Source organism: Syngnathoides biaculeatus, chromosome 10 (genome assembly GCF_019802595.1).
Source record: "Syngnathoides biaculeatus isolate LvHL_M chromosome 10, ASM1980259v1, whole genome shotgun sequence".
NCBI classification, from domain to species: domain Eukaryota; kingdom Metazoa; phylum Chordata; class Actinopteri; order Syngnathiformes; family Syngnathidae; genus Syngnathoides; species Syngnathoides biaculeatus.
Window position 1 is genome coordinate 14014676 of NC_084649.1, and position 18069 is coordinate 14032744.

Genomic DNA, 18069 nt, shown 5'->3' on the forward strand with positions numbered 1-18069 from the left:
TTGGAGGAAAAATGGCAACACACAAGACCCTAAAAACAACATACCGATAGTGAAGTTCGGAGGTAGGAACAGGGTGCGGGGCTTCTTCTCAGCAAACGGTCCTGGTCAACTCCACATTATTGAAGGCGGTATGAATGGGCAAATGTGCCAATAATGAGACATTCTTGACAAAAATATGTTGCCGTCTATGAGAATGATTAAAATGAAATGAGGATGGAGATTTCAATAGGTTAATGGTCCAAAACATACTTCCAAAGAAACTTAATTGGTTTCATGATGAGATTTTTTTTTAAAAAGCTACTAGAATGGCCCAGTCAATCAAAAATCTACAGAAAGGACTGGAACTCAAGGTCCATCAAAGATGTCCATAGAACTTTCAGTATTTGAAGACCGCTTGTGTGGAGAATTGCACCAAAATCGCACTAGAGCAATGCATTCAACTACTGTAGTCTCTCAATAAATGAGGCATCTTGAAGCTGTCATTGCAAACAAAGGCTTTTATACAAAGTATTAGATACCACTCAGTGTGTTCAGTAGTTTTCCCCGTGTCATTTCATATTATTACACACAACTTAATTTCTGATCTTATTTGTTCTACTTTCTTTCCATGTATGTCTTACCTGGGTTGTTCCCAACATCCAGTGAAATATTTGTGTCAATTGCACCTCGAAAAATATATTTGAGAAAAATGGTGACGCTTATTACTTACTTATTTCAGCCCCTGTATCAGCTGCCACCACGAGGAGGCAGTGCTTTAAATAATGAGGGTCAAAAAGAAAACCTGATGAGGGAATGAAACGCAAACAGGTTAGACAAACAAAAACGTTTTAGCAATTCATGGACTTTCACCCCGTAAATCAATATTCTAGACCTCGTCTCCCTTTTGAGCCACGGGGCCAAAGAGAAGAGTGAGCTGAAAAGACTGATTGGGCCAAAGGAGGAGGGCTTTGGGATGTCCTGTAAAGAAAGAGATCCTCATTGGCGGCTCGGGGAAAGATTGCTTGGAGTTTGACGCAAACCCGTGGAGAGGACAAAAAGAACAGTCCCTACAAGCGCCAGTCTTCCCAGTTTTACTTCCGTCTAATAGTGTGGACTTTGCATCTATTAACTGAGGTAGGTAAACTCTTGCAATGTTAATGGAAAATATTTATACCTCGTATTAATACTGTGAATTGTGTTATTTTCTAGACTATTTTGCACTAGGTTTCTGGTAGAATAGTCCCAATAACGCCTATTTGTCTCTTATCTGACGAGCAGTATTTCAGAGGAAGTTGATTGTATTTTTCTTCACTTTAGTGTCTTGTTTAATAAGAGCGAAATGATGTCCTCCAAGTTGAAGTGGCTGATCGTGGTTCAGCTCCTGCTAAATGAACAAGCTCTATGCAGGGTGCAGCCTTCTCCTTTTTCCCCAGCGCGTGGCATCCTTGGACCAGGAGACACAGCCAAACCATATCCTCAAAAGCAACCACAGTTTGGTCTCCCAATTGCAGAAAAGCCTGATCCTGAATCAACGCGAGCACATGGAGAGAAAAGCCTGAATTCAGCCAAGCGCATTGTATCCATCCTCAAGCCAAAGCTACAAGCGAAGATTCCAGATTTCCACAATGAGAGGAATATAAGCTGTGGGGAACTACTTTCAGTCAGTGGTCTGGATGACCCTTTTTCATCCAGGTTCCCTCAGGAGCTTCTGGGTCTATCTTTGGTACCAGTGATGGTTGTGGCAGGCTGCCCACGCGAGGCGCACATCCTGGTGGTCAAGCTGTATGGCCTGCTGGGGGTGGATGAGACCAACGAACTCCTTCTGAAAGTGGAAGGCTTGATCCAGAGGGGGACAAAGTTGCCATCTGAACCTAAAAAACTCACTTTGGAGAGTGATGAAGCAGGGCGGCAGCTAGAAGCTGTCATCTTCAACATACAGCAGCTGGGCACAGTTGGAAAAAGTTTAGGACGAACAAACAAGATGCAAAACTGCGACAGTTGGACCCGGGTTAATGGGACCACGCTGCTTGGAGTTGTTGTCCAGGATGGCACTAGTGGGCTGGAGGAGGCTATGGACACCTGTGTGAGGATGGGGGCCACATGTGCTGGGGTGACAAACGGTGGACTTCCTGGACGCTATCAGGTGGTGTTGAAGAAAGGGAGTCGTATCCTACCCTCCCAAGCTTCTGACTGTTGGATCTATCAGTGTAGTGCAGAACTCTCATGCGCCGACGTCTCTGCTCGACGTTTGCGACGGGACCTCCAGGGGAGATGCACTAACAAAAAGGAAGAGCGCGTATATAAAGTGGTGGAGTGGATCCCCGCAGTCAGCACCCTGTACAACTTGGGCACAGCGGTCTATTACGCGTCGGTCAACTGCTCCGAAACGGCAAAAGAAAGAGCTGTCCTCACTGCTGTGGACCTTGGCACAGATGCCCTGATGGTCGCCACAGGTGGCGCAACTGGCGTGGCCGGTTACGCTATTGGGGCCGGTCTGAAAACAGGTGTCAAGGCCGGGGTCAAGTACCTACTTGGCTCCTTGACGCGTGAAGACGACGTGTTGGTCAACCAGTCCAGCTGGGAGGGGGGTGTCTTCACTGTGCCATGAACAAAACAAGCCAGGACAACCTTCCTCGTGCTATCTTCATTATTATTATTATTATTACATTCCTTTTTCATATAGTCTTAACCATATTCCTACCTCTGAAATGTTTCAGTACCCTTAGTGGACATGTCACTATGATCTTGGATGTACTTCTGGATAACAAAGATTAACTAACCTTTCTCTGATGGCGCCACTGTAGTAGACAAGTCCTTCCATTTCATTTTTCCAATCCAGAGGATTGGGGAAAAAAAGGGTAAATGGTGATTTTTAGTCTTCTTCTTTACCTTCGTAGCTTGAATGTGTGACAATTCATACAAAAATAGATCTGGAAATCAAGCTATGGTTAACATGATCGTTGAGGGACTAACTATCCATTCATCCAACTACAGTATTTTCTGTGCACCTGACGCCTTATCTCGGCGGACTTTGGCCGAGGAGCGGGGTACCTTTTCACCCAAAACTGGTCGCCAGCCCATCACACGCCACATACAAACCATTTACACTTTAACTTTTCCATTCTGCAGACGCATGGCACCGATGCCCTCTTTTGACAGTGAAATATTTGAATTGCAATCTAGTGGCTGGCTCGCCATTGTTTTGCCAAGCGCAAAAATAACCCAAGCACTCATTTTCTCCATCGCTGTGAGAAAAGGCCTGATGGTTTGTCCCTTTAGAAATGTTTATTGTTCCGTGTTTCAGGCCCTTTTAGAAATGCCTACTACTACTACTTAGATTTTTTTTTTTTTAATAGTAAAGAAAAACTTCTGGCATTGCAAACTTCAAAATTATTATTCATTAACTGATAAATGTTAGGTCTTTTCCCTTTTGAATTTAACCCCAAAAAATATATATATTTTTATTTTGAAATGCTCTTATCCAGTAATGATTTTGCATTTTCCCCCATCACATAGACAGATTATAAGCAATTTTACATTGTTTTTCTTTGCCTAATAAAGTCTAAAATTCTCAAACCTAAAGGTGTATAAAATCATGTAGCAGGCAGCGGGGTGTTATAGAGCTCGTGCACGTGACGTCTCCAGTTTCACGGCGCCATATTGCCGGTCAAACGCAGCTGCTCTGCACTGCGGGAGAAAAGATCGATGGATTTTGGCAATTAAACGTGATGGCCGGTGCCCAACCAAAGTGTGCCTGTGTAGCGATTGCTTCATTTCAAGTAGCAATTATTCACCTCAATCTCAAATTACCAAGAAGTATTTGTAATGCCAAGTTGGCTCATTTGAAAACAATGCGTATTTAAAAAAAAAAAAAAAAAAGAAAATAAACCGTCTGTCGCAGGGGAGAGGTTAACGTGTGGCCGCAACCACTTCCGTGGACGTCCATGGAGACGACTCTGTCCTTTTTTTTTTTTCCCAATCATAGTTAAGGAATGCGAGTTTGTGTAAAACCAGGGGTAATTTATTTAAATAGTGGTATTTGTATTGAATACCACCGGAAAAGATCGATGGATTCCAGCAAAGGTCAACGTGTCGCCGAACACCCATCCGCGTTCACGAGCCGTCAACCGTCGTCTTTTTTTAATCATAGTTAATGATTGCGAGTTTGTGTTAAACCAGGGGTCATATATTTAAATATTGGCATTTGTATTGAATACTAGCTGAAAAGATCGATGGATTCTGGCAAAAGTTGACTTGTAGCTGAATACGCTTCCGCGTTCACGAGCCGTCAACCCGTCACTATGTCGGATTTATTCCAAGTAAGTATTTGTATGCGTCCAGACTTTTCTGCGCTTTCAAGCTTTTCTGTGTAAATCTCAATGATTTAGTCACCAGATGCATGTGTAGATCCAGTTGTCTAAGACAAGTGGAAACAAATTAACAGTCCAATTTCTTATCAGTGAAAACTTCAACTTCGACATTAAATATGGGTCCTCTATGCCAACTGTCTCTAATTTTTCCACGTTTCTTCGTTTAATATCACCTTCTAAATGTTTAACGGTTTCGGACAAAACTCTGGGCGTCGTGTTATAAGACAGATTTTCGTTTCCTCTCAGCATTGAAGAACGCTGTGTTTGACCGGCAATATAGCCAGTCACATGATTTTGGTGACTCCCCACTCCAACATCCTACACCACGGTAAAGTCTGGCTCCACAGATGTAACGGGATGACTGTCCCGAACGTCACATTTGTATGCAATAAAACGTTTGTTAGGTTTAGGCCTATGGTTGGGGTTTTAGAGTTGGTAAGAAATATTAACGGCACCACACTTCACTCATACTCGTTTACCTGTCTGGAAGCAGTAGCTTGTTCTACAGCAGGGGTCTCAAATTGGCAGCCCGGGGGCCTTTGAGCACCCCGCGAGATGATATTTTGCGGCCCCAACCTTAATTTGAAACTTTGTTAGTGCGGCCCTCGAGTTTTTTTTTACGAATGACACTTTCACAGTGTTGTGTGCGGAACTGATGAACCTACTGATCACGATGGGGTTTCTGGCTCTCAGGGGCATGACATCGCTACAAGGAGAGAAACATTTTTTATTGAATGAAATTTACAGCAGTGTTGCCATGGAGAGCCGTGCGGTTCCTGGAGTCAGTAATGTTGTAGCGGGGCCTGTCCTTCCGAGGAACTACGTGGGAATCTTAACGTGCCTTCAGGACGTATGTGATTGAATGTCCTGTATAGAGTTGTCGGTGGGGTAGTAGACATTTAGAGCTTATGTCAAACAAAGCTTCCTCTATTCAGAACTAAAATGGCGTTCCTGAAGGGAAAGAAAAAAAAAATCTTTATATATTGAGTCTTCCCTCTTCTAAAATGTTGATGTAAAATCTATTTTATTTTTTAGCATGCTAAATCATAAGAAGCTTTTGATCTCTCAGAGTACTTTTCATTTCGACTGAAACAGATTATAATCATCCATTAAAAAAAAAAAGATACACAAAGGGTGAAATCGCAGATTTTCCCAATTACAATGGGATTCGTGTAGTGATAGCGAAAGTAGAATTTGTATTAAATGCGTATTTAAAAAATGGTAAGTACTTGTTAAAAGGTTTGGTAGGAGTTGGAACGCAACATCCCTCTCCAGTCACTCGGTAGCGCAAGTGAAAAATGAAGGTTCTGAAAAGCAGAAACAGGCGAATTCAGTAATTTGACGAAATCATGGCCGTTATTGGTTTCCAAAAATAAATTGCTGTAAAGCACAGACCAGAAAACTGCAATGGAAAGTGATTGTATTTAGTTCTTGTTTTTTTTTTTAAACTTTCCACATGCAGGTGAGGCGTGGCATCCCTTGACCGCACGTTCCTGGACTGCTCCGGTATGGCATCGAGGTAATGCCACATCAAATATGGCGGATTCAACGACGTATCGTATCAGGAGGCGTTTATGTACATTAATATGTCTATGTTTCGAGAAACTCGCCCACATTTTGGCGGGTGTTCGGGGTAGTAGACGTGACGTAAGAACGTAGGTTTCAAGTGGGAGGGGCTTTCGGCGGGTGACGCGCTCCGGTGTGGCGGCAAGCGACCGGGCTGACTGAGAAGGAGGCCGGCCGACACCGTCCAGAGAGGAGCCGCGGGGATTTGTGTCACTTTTACCCTCGATTCGCAACTCCTACTCTTTCGAGATGTCCGACGACGAGCAGGAGCAAACCATTGCCGAGGACCTAGTGGTTACCAAGTACAAGATGGGCGGCGACATCGCCAACCGTGAGTGGTCTTCGCGCTGGCCTGCGCAAGTGCAGCCATGTGGTTGACATGCGAGACACACATATGCTACTCGAGATAGCTGCTAGCATGCTAACTGGCTAGCAGGTGCGACACACACCCTTGCTAAGACAATTTAAGATTTTTTTTTTTTTTTTAAATTGAAAACGACGCTTGTTGGAGGCCGAGTTGTAAAGAAAATTGTTCGATTTAGTTGCTGAAGGAAAGTTAGCTTGTGCAGGGAACTAATGTGGCAAACAAATGTAATGCTCTTGTACTATGCCATGAACTCTGATTCTTCTCACCTTTACCCGGATAAAGATAGTTTAAAAGTAGGAAATGAAAATTATGTGGTTTAAGTGTGTTACACTCGCTCAAATTAGGATTAATATAGCTATGGATGGAACAGACCCATAATGTGTATATTTGGTGTATTAAAACAATGGCTTTCCAACTTTTATTGAGTTTAGGCTTACATTATAAAAATCTCCTAACACCCCCAAACAGAAATGTCAAAAAAGATCTACTACTTTGCTGTTTGGTGGGAGAATGTTATTTGTTTCTCTGTCATTATACTGTATTACTGTATTGTATGTTGCTAACATAGACAGACGACTAATAACACATGGTTTTAAATCATTTTCAGATCAAGTCAGTGAAATAAGATAATTTCCTACAGTACATATGCTAATCTCTCACGGCGCATTAATGGGCAGCGGTGCAATGGTTGGTAATAACACTATTAAAAACACTAGAGGCCTAAACATGACTTGATGAACATGTTATTGACTTTTAGCAAAATAATGGTGTCACGGTACACACGCCTGCCTTTGCTGTGGGCAGCGTGCGATCGATTCCCGCTCAGCGATGGTGTCGATATCTGCCCTGTGACTGACTAGCGACCAGTTCGGGGTGTAGTCCGCCTTTTGCTCGAAGCTAGCTGGGATAGGCTCCGGCTTTCCCGCAACCCCTGTGAGGATAAGCAGCTTGGATCGTGGCGTGACTTAGCAACTACTTGAAGATGTGAGTCAAGTCCTGTTGTGGTCTTGAGGATCCAGTCATCAACCACTGCAATCGATAGACCTGCACATTGTAACGAGATCCCATAAGAGCAGCAAAACAGTATTTTAAAATCAGTATAGGGATTATGCATTAAAACTATACAAAGAACCCACTTGAATTAAATTAGAAGTAGTTGACCTTTTCATTCAAGTGCATCTTATTGTCCTGATTTTAATGGCTGCCTACTTCATTTGTCCACCCCCCCCCCGCCCCCCCGCCCCCCCACCTCAGAGGCTTTGCGTCTGGTTGTGGAAGCGTCCAAGCCCCAAGTGTCTGTGCTCAGCCTATGTGAGAAAGGCGATGCCTACATAATGACGGAAACTGGGAAGGTCTTCAAGAAGGAGAAGGACATGAAGAAAGGTAAGAACACCGTTAAGATGAACTCCTATCCATTCAAAATTCACTTGTTTGATGATCTGGATTTCCAAATGAAAACATAGCCATTCTCTCTATCTTTTTCTAGGCATCGCCTTTCCTACCAGCGTCTCCGTTAATAACTGCGTTTGCCACTTCTCCCCCTTGAAGAGTGACCCCGACTACATACTTAAAGACGGAGATCTGGTCAAAATGTAGGCAGTCTGCCCCTCACACCTTCCCCTTTTTCCCCTGGAACATTTTTGTCCCTTTCATATTTGTGTCCTGCATATTTGTTGGGGTCTGTGGCTTTTTCCTTCTTGTGGTCCTGTCTTCCTTAGTGGTAAACGACAAGTAAGGTTGGACTTTTTCTATGAATTTTATCCTCAATGGGGCCCGCCTTTGGCAAAATTCTCATCGTTGGTGCAAGAGAAATCTTATTTGTTGTCTTGCCACTTGTGTTTATCCTCTGTAATGTCTTTTGTGCTTGTATATTTTCGAGCTCTAATGTGGCTCTGGGAGATGTAAACTCACTTTAGGTGAGTCACCAGCGGGCATGTCAGCGATATTAATTCTGTTTTACCTTCACTGACATGCAAAATGAGGATAGTTCACGCTGGGGATGTCCAAAAAAATGGCACATTTACTCAAATGGTGGCTTCCACTCCAATAGACGTGAATTAGTCACTTGGTACAACAATATCGGTCAAATACATAGATTTTTTAATATTTTTCCAAATAAGGCATGGACATTTGCTATTGTTGGCTGCTACAGGAGGAAATACGGTTACTGGCGCCTACATAGGCCTCATTAAATTTGATTTAATTCTGCCAGCATACAATTTCCTTGCCCTTGACTGCCAATTGACAATGGAGTAACATGGCAAAATTGCTGACTGGAAAGAATTTTTTTTTTTTTTTTTTTAAATTAATAGTTTGACAAGGTTTAGGGCTGTCACATTGCTGCAATGCACTTTGGCAAGTTTCTGGAATCAACAACTGTCAAACAATAATGGCCTCACCATTATCATTTTTACGGTGCCATAATCCCGGTCAAACAGAGCTGCTCGATAGTGTGGGTGAGATTGAACCAGAGCAGAATATACACAATACCCGAGACCTGTTGTGCTGTTGGTTGTTACTACAGACGAGACAGTTGTTCAAAGAGGTCATTCTATAGAATACCAGTTGAAAAGAACAGAAAAGATGGATTTCAGCAACTAAACATGATGGATGGTGCCCGACCAAATACACGCGACTATGTCGCGATCACTTAATTTCAGGTAGTAATTATTCTTCTCAATCTCAAATTCCGAAAGAAAAGTATTTATAATGCCAAGTTGGCTCATTTGAGAACAATGCATTAAATAAAGAAAAAAAATGACAGGGAGTCGTCTCCAACGTACACGGAACCGTGTTGCGGCCACACGTTACACTTGGTTAACCTCTCCCCGACAGACTTTCTGTTTTTTTGTTTTTTTTAAATAGGCATTGTTCTTAAATGAGTCCAATATATATTTAAAAAAATAAAATAAACAGTCGGTCGCACAGAGGTTTACGTAGGTTAACGTTTGGCCGCAACACGCATCCGTGGTGCGGGGGCTGAAGTCTCTCCCAGCAGTTTATTTTCTTTTTTTAAATACGGATTGGACTCATTTGAGAACAATGCATATTTAAGAAAGGAAAAAAGAAAAAAAAAGTCTGTCACGGAGAAATATACCGAAGTTCAACGTGTGGGCGCAACTCGCTTCGTGTACGGAAGAGCCGACTCCATCGTTTTTTTTTTTTTTTTTTTTTTTAAAGCATTGTTCTCAATTAAGCCAACTTCGCATTATAAATACTTCTTGGGAAACGCTCCTGAGGAGCCGACAAGCTTGTCCTCTTTTTTTTTTTTTCCCAATCATAGTTAATGAATGCGAGTTTGTGTAAAACCAGGGGTCATTTATTTAAATGCTGGTATTTGTATTGAATACTAGCTGAAAAGATCGATGGATTTCAGCAAAGGTTAACGTGTGGCAGAGTAGGCTTCCGCATTCACGAGCCGTCTCCCCGTTGAGAACAGATCTAGCGTCCAGACTTTTCTACGCTTTCAAACTTCCGTGTAAATCTCGACGACTTACTCACCAGATACATGTGTAGATCCAGTTGTCCAAGACAAGTGGAAGCGAATTCACAGTCCAATTTCTTATCGGCGAAAACATCAACTTCGGCATTAAATAATGGGTCCCCTATGCCAACTGTCTCCAATTTTTCCACGTACCTTCGTTTATTATCACCTAAATGTTTAACGGTATCGGACAAAACTCTGGGCGTCGTGCTATAAGACATATTTTCGTGTCGTCTCCATCCGACTTAGCATTGAACCATGCTTTGCTTGCCCGGCAGTGTGCCCAGTCATGTGATTTCGGTGATATAGGCGCATGACTTCTATTGTGTCTGTATGATACCTCAAACGAAACGAAAGTCATCTCACTAACGGGGATCATTTCTCTGTGCTTTTCTAGTGACCTCGGCGTTCACGTAGATGGCTTCATTGCCAACGTCGCCCACAGCTTTGTGGTGGGGGCCTCGAAGGTGAGGACTTTAAAAGCTGAGCGTATCGTTTTATTCCACCTCATTTTCGTGGAACGCAGCTTGAACTTCTCGACTTCACCGCAGGAGAACCCCATCACGGGCCGCAAAGCTGACGTCATCAAGGCGGCCCATTTGTGCGCCGAAGCCGCGCTTCGCCTCGTCAAACCTGGTAACCAGGTACGCTTGCATTAGTTTCAAGAAGTAGAGATGCTTTAGTTTAATTTAATTTAATTTTGCTTAAATTCAGAACACCCAGGTGACGGAGGCGTGGAGCAAGATCTCCCAGTCATTTAAATGCTCCCCTATTGAGGGTGAGTACCTCGCTCTGTACGGCTTTCTGTCATTGAGCTTGGTCCTGAAGTGTGTTTTTGGAAATCTCATTATTTTAAATTACTCTGTATTTCACTGTTAATGTGCACGATATCTTGTGTTTTGAAGGTATGCTGTCTCATCAACTAAAGCAGCATGTCATCGATGGAGAGAAGACCATCATTCAGAACCCAACAGACCAACAAAGGTTCTTTTTTTCGCTCTTGGTTTTCAAGCAAGTTTCATTTAAGTTCTTGGTTCTGCCCCAAACCATCGTGGAATTTTCTGCTTACAAAAGGGAATCTCGTTGTTGACATCAACCACTTCTTGCATTTGAAAAACCAAGAAGGCAGGTTAAAGCAAGGGTCCCCGGCCCCCTAGTGCTCGCATTTGTATTTTCAGGAATTTTCACGAAAGTCCACTTTCATCTCTACTTTATGGAAGATGGATCATGATGTAAATACGTCAATTTCATCAAGTGGTGCAATACCTAAACCAGGTTATGTGGGGTAAATATGGACATTAAATTTGAGATATTTAAACAAATGAATTATTCCTATGGCGTTTAAGCGTAATCATTGTAACTAATTATGCTTGCTTGGCATTATGATTATAAGGTAGTGGTTAGAAAAAATACTCACTGTAGTGGGTCCCTCGACCCTAAATGTTTGAGAACCCCATTTTTAATCTTTATTTGACAAAAATTGGGTGTGTTGAGAATCAGTCAAATGTTTGGTGCGCTCACCTTTTGACTCTTTTGCTGTTTTGCCAGGAAGGATCATGAGAAGGCAGAATTTGAGGTGCACGAAGTTTACGCTGTGGATGTCTTGGTCAGCACAGGAGAAGGGAAGGTCAGTTCCCTAATATTGCAGGAAAGCCAACCCTCTAGATAGATTTCTCAGAATGCACAGGGGGCACATCATGAATGTCAAATACAGCCTTTTGGTTCAAAAATAATGTACTGTTTGCGCCTTTGTGAGTTCTTCCACCACCTGGGTTGTAAAGACCTTTGCGCTAACTGTGAATCTTGAGTTAATGTACACACACGAGCCCACAAAGTAATACAGTTAAGACGGGAGTCAAAGGCTACAGTATGCTTGCCTGTGCAGGACGGCGCAACAAAGAGACTGTTGAGCCCAATATGAGGTCATCCTTAATTCACAATTCATAGCAACGGGAGATGCATTCTTTACGAAAGCACTGCGTTTGGCAAGAGAACATGTTTTGAATTCTGGCTTCCGGGTAATCGGTTAATACAGTTATGTTGGCATCTCTGAAACTGTCAGATTCGCACGAGTGTTGTGCGCTGACCACAAAAAATGTTGATCATATCGACTGTCAGGCTCGAGATGGAGGTCTGAGAACCACCATTTATAAGCGGGACCCCAGTAAGCAGTACGGCCTGAAGATGAAGACTTCCCGTACTTTCTTCAGTGAGGTCGAACGGCGCTTTGATGCCATGCCCTTCACTCTTAGGTAAAGAAATACTATTCCATATTATATAATATTCCAAGTGTTGTACAGGGCTTCGTACCACCTGCCTCTGTCCCGTTTATCTCAGGGCGTTCGAGGATGAGGCCAAAGCCCGGCTGGGAGTTGTGGAATGTGCCAAACATGAGTTGCTTCAGCCCTTCAGCGTCCTACACGAGAAAGAGGGTAAGGATTCACTTCGGATGTGCTTTGGGCTCTTTGGCAGTTGATTGAACTTTTCGTCGCTCTGCTTCGTTGTCTCAGGAGAGCTTGTAGCCCAGTTTAAGTTCACAGTGCTGCTGATGGCCAACGGGCCTCACAGGATCACCAACGGGCCCTTTGAGCCAGAGTTCTACAAGTCAGAGCACGAAGTACAGGACGCAGAGCTAAGGGTACGAGTGCTTGAGCGGAGCCATACTTACCATAATTCCCGGCCGACAGAATGGATCTGGTTATAAGCCTCACCCAGTAATACCATTTGGTACATACATAGGCCGCAGCTGTGTAAAAGCCACAAGTGCCCATATTGAAAACCACATGGAAACACGAGATGGTTACAAAGAAATACGGCACACAGAAAGTTTAACGCTAGTGCCGCGCTAACGCCGGGTCAAAAAAAAAAAATACTCGTAAAAATCACCGAGATACGCCCGTAACATGCTAGCGCAGTGCTAACAGGGCCGGACTGGTAAAAGTCACTTCTTTGCCATAAATATTCCACCGACCTTTTCCGCTCGAGTTCCCCCTTGTGACCGTTAGAAAAAATGCACAAATTACCCGCATCACCGCATAAACCGCACATTTGAAAGCGTGTGAAAAAAGTCGCAGCTTATAGGCCGTAAATTACGGTAGTTATGTAGCATTAGGCAATTTAAAAAAAAATACAGCGGTATCTTCAATTTTGAGGGACCCAACTTTTTGAAGATATGAGCCATTGCTCAGCCAAATGTTTTGTTTTTTTGTAGTTCTTTGCTTCTAAGCAGAAATTCAAGATACTAGCACGAAATGGTTTTTGGCGTACTCAACTGGCAGCTGTTTGACACAATGGAAATATTGGGGGAAAAAAAAAAAAAAGGAAGCGGTTTACCATTCCCAGTTTGTCTCCTGTCAAACTGAACAAAATGAAAATTACGCATTGCATAATTGAAACAACTGTATTATTTCATTTTATTTTTTTCCCAAACTATTACTGTACCAGTATTTACTCTTGAATAGTCAGTTATACCGATACAGAGTACGGATACCATTAGTAGTATTGATATACAGTTTACTTAACACAGTGACATTCTGGTGCACTTGATTATTCGCTCATTTTTGAAAGCACTGTGTCGAACCAAAAACTGGCGAAGGCAGCCTCCTCAATGGCAGATTCCACACACACCCCCGCCCCCAAGCATTGTTGCCTGACTATTTTATCCTAATCATTATTAAACCTAACACTTGTCTCCTCTCTAGACTTTGTTACAGAGCTCTGCAAGTCGGAAAACGCAGAAGAAAAAGAAAAAGAAGGTAATCTCTAACCTCAGCGTAATATCTGCCGATCATCTTTGTCAAACTGTTGTTAAAAGTGGATAAATGAGGCGTTCTTTGCCGTCACGTCCCTCAGGCCTCAAAGACGGCAGAAAACGCAGCAGGACAGCCAAGTGAGGAAACAGAAGCAGCAGAATAAGTAACTGCAATCACGCCCATGCAAGAAGAGCCCAAAGAGAAGCAAGAAAACGAACCCGCTGTCCTCCAGTCACTCACTCACTCCCAAGAGCTGATTTCACAATTTGTCCAAATTTTGTCCGAAACCAAGAACTGGACGCAAATATTTCATAAGGGACATTCTCTTTCTTGAACTCATGGTTGGCAAACCCTTTACTGCATTATAGAAAATGACATAAAGAAAGGTTGAGTGAGTGTGCTTGTTTAAAAAAACAAACCAAAAAAATAATAATAATCCACTTTACGATACTGGTTACATCTGAATCCTCAAAAACATCTCTGGCTTTCGTTGGCATATAACTGCACTAACAATTTGTTTTTGACGTCCAAATGTGATTAAATAATTACTGGAGCTGTTGCCTTAAGCACATATCCAATTGAAATATAGTTCACTGCGTGTCTCCGGCCATGTTTTGTTCAAGTTCACGAACCGAGTTCTTCAGTCATACCAGTCCGTTGTTCATCTGCCGTCACTTCGATGGACGTGCAGTAAAGGGTTGTATTTGGTGCTTGTCACTCATGAAAACTGGCATAGTTAGGATAAGTTTCACGTGTAGAGTGGAAACGAAACGTATGCATGTCATAGACAACATGCGTCGTCTTGGTCAAGAGATATTTTTTTAGAGGAATTTTCCCACATCGAGGGGAAGTTAAAGGGAAAACAGGTGTTGGGGAACAAATGCTAAATTTACTGCCATTAACTGTGGACGAGATAAGCTATGGAGGTTTTGTGCGTCCGAAGAGAGTGTTTCAAGACTCGGGGGAGACGTTGTTGGTTCCGGTTTGTCCAAATGCGCAATCCCGCATTGTAGCTCGTTCGGAGGGCAAATGACTTTTCAACAGACTACAATAAATGTTTTTCATATTCCTTTGTTTTCAATAAAGGCACATTTATGCCCAACATTTACTATTTTTTTATTGTGATGCGTGTTTCTCCTGGTCTCTGTTCCACCCAAGTGTAATTTTTGTGAATGGTTGCATAACTGTATAGTGTACCAGATTTTCCAAGTATAATACAGTTTTTCCTCAAACCTCTGAAGTACCACTTGAAAAAAATACTGAGCACTCCAGATACGAACATTGAAACAGTCGTGTATTAGGTCTCAGTGTTCAGGCAACTATTGCAAGGCGCTGTAATATTCACAGAGTATGTACTGCAGCTCTTGCCTGAAGGTCGCAGGGATGGGCTCAAGCACTCCTGTGATCCTAGTGAGGATAGGCAGTACAGAAAATTGATTTCACTTTACTGAGGCACAGTAGAGGCAACATAAGATCCCAAAATACTAGAAGTTGGATTTGGCAAAATATGTACCCTTTAAATATTCCTGTACTTTGGCAATGATTCCATCACCCCCATTGATAATTGTACTGCATCAATGTACATGATGTAAAATTTCTTTTGTTTTATGAGCAATAACGTGATTCTCAAAACGTGGTACGTGGAAAAAAAAAAGCGATATGACTGTTCAAACAATACATGTTACGCTGGCTTGTTTTTTTTTTTTTTTAACCCAATGCAGTACAGTTAAATTGTGTTACATTGATTTATGAGCACTCCTATCATACTGCAATTTCAAGTTGACCATTATGCTGGTACTTGGGGATGCAAAGCATTTTTGGGTGGCGGTACGTGTAACTAGACCTAAAACGTCTTCGAAACACTGGCGTAAACCTATGAAACTACAACTACCGTCATAACAAAGGCAACATTCTTGGGGTATGTTTGGAAAAGACTCCAAGCGCGCTCTCTACATTTCCGCAACGTTCGGTTATTCAGATTGCCACATTCGTTTACTGGGGAGAACTGACACATTCAATTTGTTGGACCAGCTGACGTTTGGCCACCATGCTGGTTCGTTCGTAAATTCATTCTTTGGCTCTTTGAACACTGCACTTTCTGGGCGGAGTGAGAGCGTCATCAATTTCTGAACGTACCCGCGTCTACCGGCGCTTGAAAATGACGTCACAGTTGTTATAAATACAGCCCTCCTGTGTCGTCACATCCTCTTTCCATTGCCCTTTTCGTTGCGAGGTAAAGAAGTTTGTTTGTTCCCATCGCAATCCAATCGAATCCTCGAGGGTTAGCCATCATCCACCACAACTAACGTTTTATTTCTCCTTTGACAGACTCTTCTCCACACGATGAGAGCTAAGGTAAGATCGTTTTGTTTGTCGCCCTCACTGACGGCCACAAACAAGCAAGAAGCGATTCCCGCAAAAGTGGAATTGTTTTGGATTTGGGATTTGTTAAATGTTAAAGTTTTTCCGCTCAAATCTTTTGCACTTTATTTACGTCGTCTGTGGCTCGTGAATTAACAGCTAAGTTAACTCTACTGAGCGCAGGATCTTGTATGCTAATGCTACTAGCAGGGCCCGCTTGCACGCGCGCTCGTAATGGACAGTCAGTGAGTGGTTGACTTCCATTGTAGATTTATGTCACTTGTTGTTAAAGGTAATTGTGATGAATGTGGTTTAATTTAACTCGCGCTGGGACTCGAACTGCTCGCTAATAGGCTGCATGCAGCACATGTAATGCACGTGTTGGTTTACATTTAACGGTTTCTTGTTCTTGCAGTGGAGGAAGAAGCGCATGCGCAGGTAAGATCAACACGTATTTTCGTTTCTCTTGTATGGCAATAAGGCTTTTATTGTGCTATTTTTTTTTAGGCCAAAGGTTAATCTTGAGTCAAAGTCAAATGCCTAGAGAAAGTTGGATGTGTTGTAAAGACGTCCTCGTTTTAAAGATTTTTGGATAATTAGTTTCCGTGCTGCCGGTTCCCACTGACGTCACCACCACCATAAGACCGATCGGATAAATTAACGATAAAGACACAAGATGGGCTAATTGGAAACCTAACCAATGAGATTCTTTTCAACCTAAATTTGTCTAAATTCACAGAACTTCAGCCTCCTAACAGTAAATATTTTTGGATTTCTGTAGTCCTTAACATTAAACTCGACTTATCAAAAAATTTTTGATAACATTGCTTAAGCATGTTTGCCCATTTTCTGATAAGCCAGTTTCTATTCTAGAAAAGTACTATTTGATAAAGGGATGGAAATTTTCATGGTTTATTGAAAAAACATGAAAAATAATTTGCAGTTCCTAAGATTTGGCATGAATGTTGGTAAAATTTGAGCAACTTTTGTTGTGAGCTTGTGCTTCTAAAGTTCCAACTATTATGCACTTCTGCTGTTTTCAATTAAACTTAACTGTTCTAAAACTCCTTTTTTTTCTTTTTTTTTTTTTTTTAGGCTGAAGCGTAAAAGGAGAAAGATGAGGCAGAGGTCAAAGTAAATCATCGGGCCAGCCGCAACCTTGTCGGACTTTCTTGTAGGGCTGAATCGGATGCACTGGGCCACCTCCAACTCGGCCTCTGACGGCCGTGCGCCTCGTCCGACTTCCTGTGAACGTCTCCAAGATGGCACCGGGCGGAGCTGCTGCAGCCTTTTTTGGTTCATGGACCATGAAACGTCTTGTTGATCTGGCAACTGTCATGTGGTGTATTGAACAATAAATGAACACTGTTCCAAACTTTATGATGTCATTGTTTGATTAGGGTGATTCGAGAATACGATTGAGTTGGAGCAATCAACTTTTGCCATGTCAAATGTGGAAGTCTAAACACAACAGAATTGGGATGAAATATTAACCTACAAAGGCAATAACTTACTGTGTAATTTACTGGTTATGTCTGCTAAATAACTCATAAGAGCTGTTGTGCATTTGAACAATGAAAAGCCATGCACAAGATGCTTAGCTGAAAGTTACCTGAGGATATTCACCAAATCCGTGATTTCCGAGTCAAGGTACATATTTTACGATAAAAAAATATGCCACGGCACACCAACAAAAGTAAATGTCACCAAAAATGTATCGATTAATTGCTGTATGTACTTCCTGCCATTTAATAGATTTTTTTTTTTTGTTCTGTCATGCCTCGCAGGCATAAATAGATTAATAAAGATACATTTTTTTTAGCAATTGCATAAAATTGGGTAACTTCTTATGGCACACCTGAAGAGCGCTCACGGCACACCAATGTAACCTGGTGTACTGTTTGGTAATCACGGAACTAAATGATAACCTCACATTGAGAGTTGCTGTTGCAGCTTCCAGGTCATGTTTTAAATGTAAATTTTAACATCCTTAGTGTCATCAAATCTGAATTTCAATAGAAAGCCCACATACTGGAATATATTTTGAATATGTAATCTAATTGACCAGATTTTCCAAAAAGTACCTGAAGGGATGCGTTGCGTCTGAAGATGTCAGTGTAAAAAAAAAAAAGCAAATGAAACTATTTTTTGTTTCTACAGGAAATCATGTTTTTCCAATATCATTTATTG

At 42.1% G+C, this 18069-nt stretch overlaps 2 protein-coding genes and 1 long non-coding RNA gene across 3 annotated transcripts; all 3 read left to right on the forward strand.

Annotated features, from left to right (window-relative positions):
* The first annotated feature begins 980 nt into the window (after positions 1 to 980).
* On the forward strand, positions 981 to 2788 carry apof (apolipoprotein F). Its single transcript, XM_061833499.1, has 2 exons — positions 981 to 1113; positions 1297 to 2788. Exon 2 carries the CDS (start codon positions 1319 to 1321, stop codon positions 2585 to 2587), a length of 1269 nt encoding a protein of 422 aa, XP_061689483.1. The 5' UTR covers positions 981 to 1113; positions 1297 to 1318; the 3' UTR covers positions 2588 to 2788.
* A 3212-nt stretch (positions 2789 to 6000) lies between these two features.
* Positions 6001 to 14622, forward strand: LOC133507978 (proliferation-associated protein 2G4). Its single transcript, XM_061833621.1, has 13 exons — positions 6001 to 6246; positions 7537 to 7665; positions 7769 to 7874; positions 10164 to 10233; positions 10318 to 10410; positions 10481 to 10544; positions 10672 to 10750; positions 11315 to 11393; positions 11885 to 12018; positions 12104 to 12198; positions 12277 to 12404; positions 13468 to 13521; positions 13619 to 14622. The coding sequence occupies exons 1-13, from the start codon at positions 6165 to 6167 to the stop codon at positions 13679 to 13681; spliced, it is 1176 nt and encodes a 391-aa protein (XP_061689605.1). The 5' UTR covers positions 6001 to 6164; the 3' UTR covers positions 13682 to 14622.
* Positions 14623 to 15646: 1024 nt separating this feature from the next.
* LOC133507433 (uncharacterized) lies at positions 15647 to 17259 on the forward strand. Its single transcript, XR_009796812.1, has 4 exons — positions 15647 to 15751; positions 15847 to 15873; positions 16295 to 16317; positions 16975 to 17259. It is a non-coding gene; the product is annotated as an uncharacterized LOC133507433 (long non-coding RNA).
* The last annotated feature ends 810 nt before the right edge of the window (positions 17260 to 18069 follow it).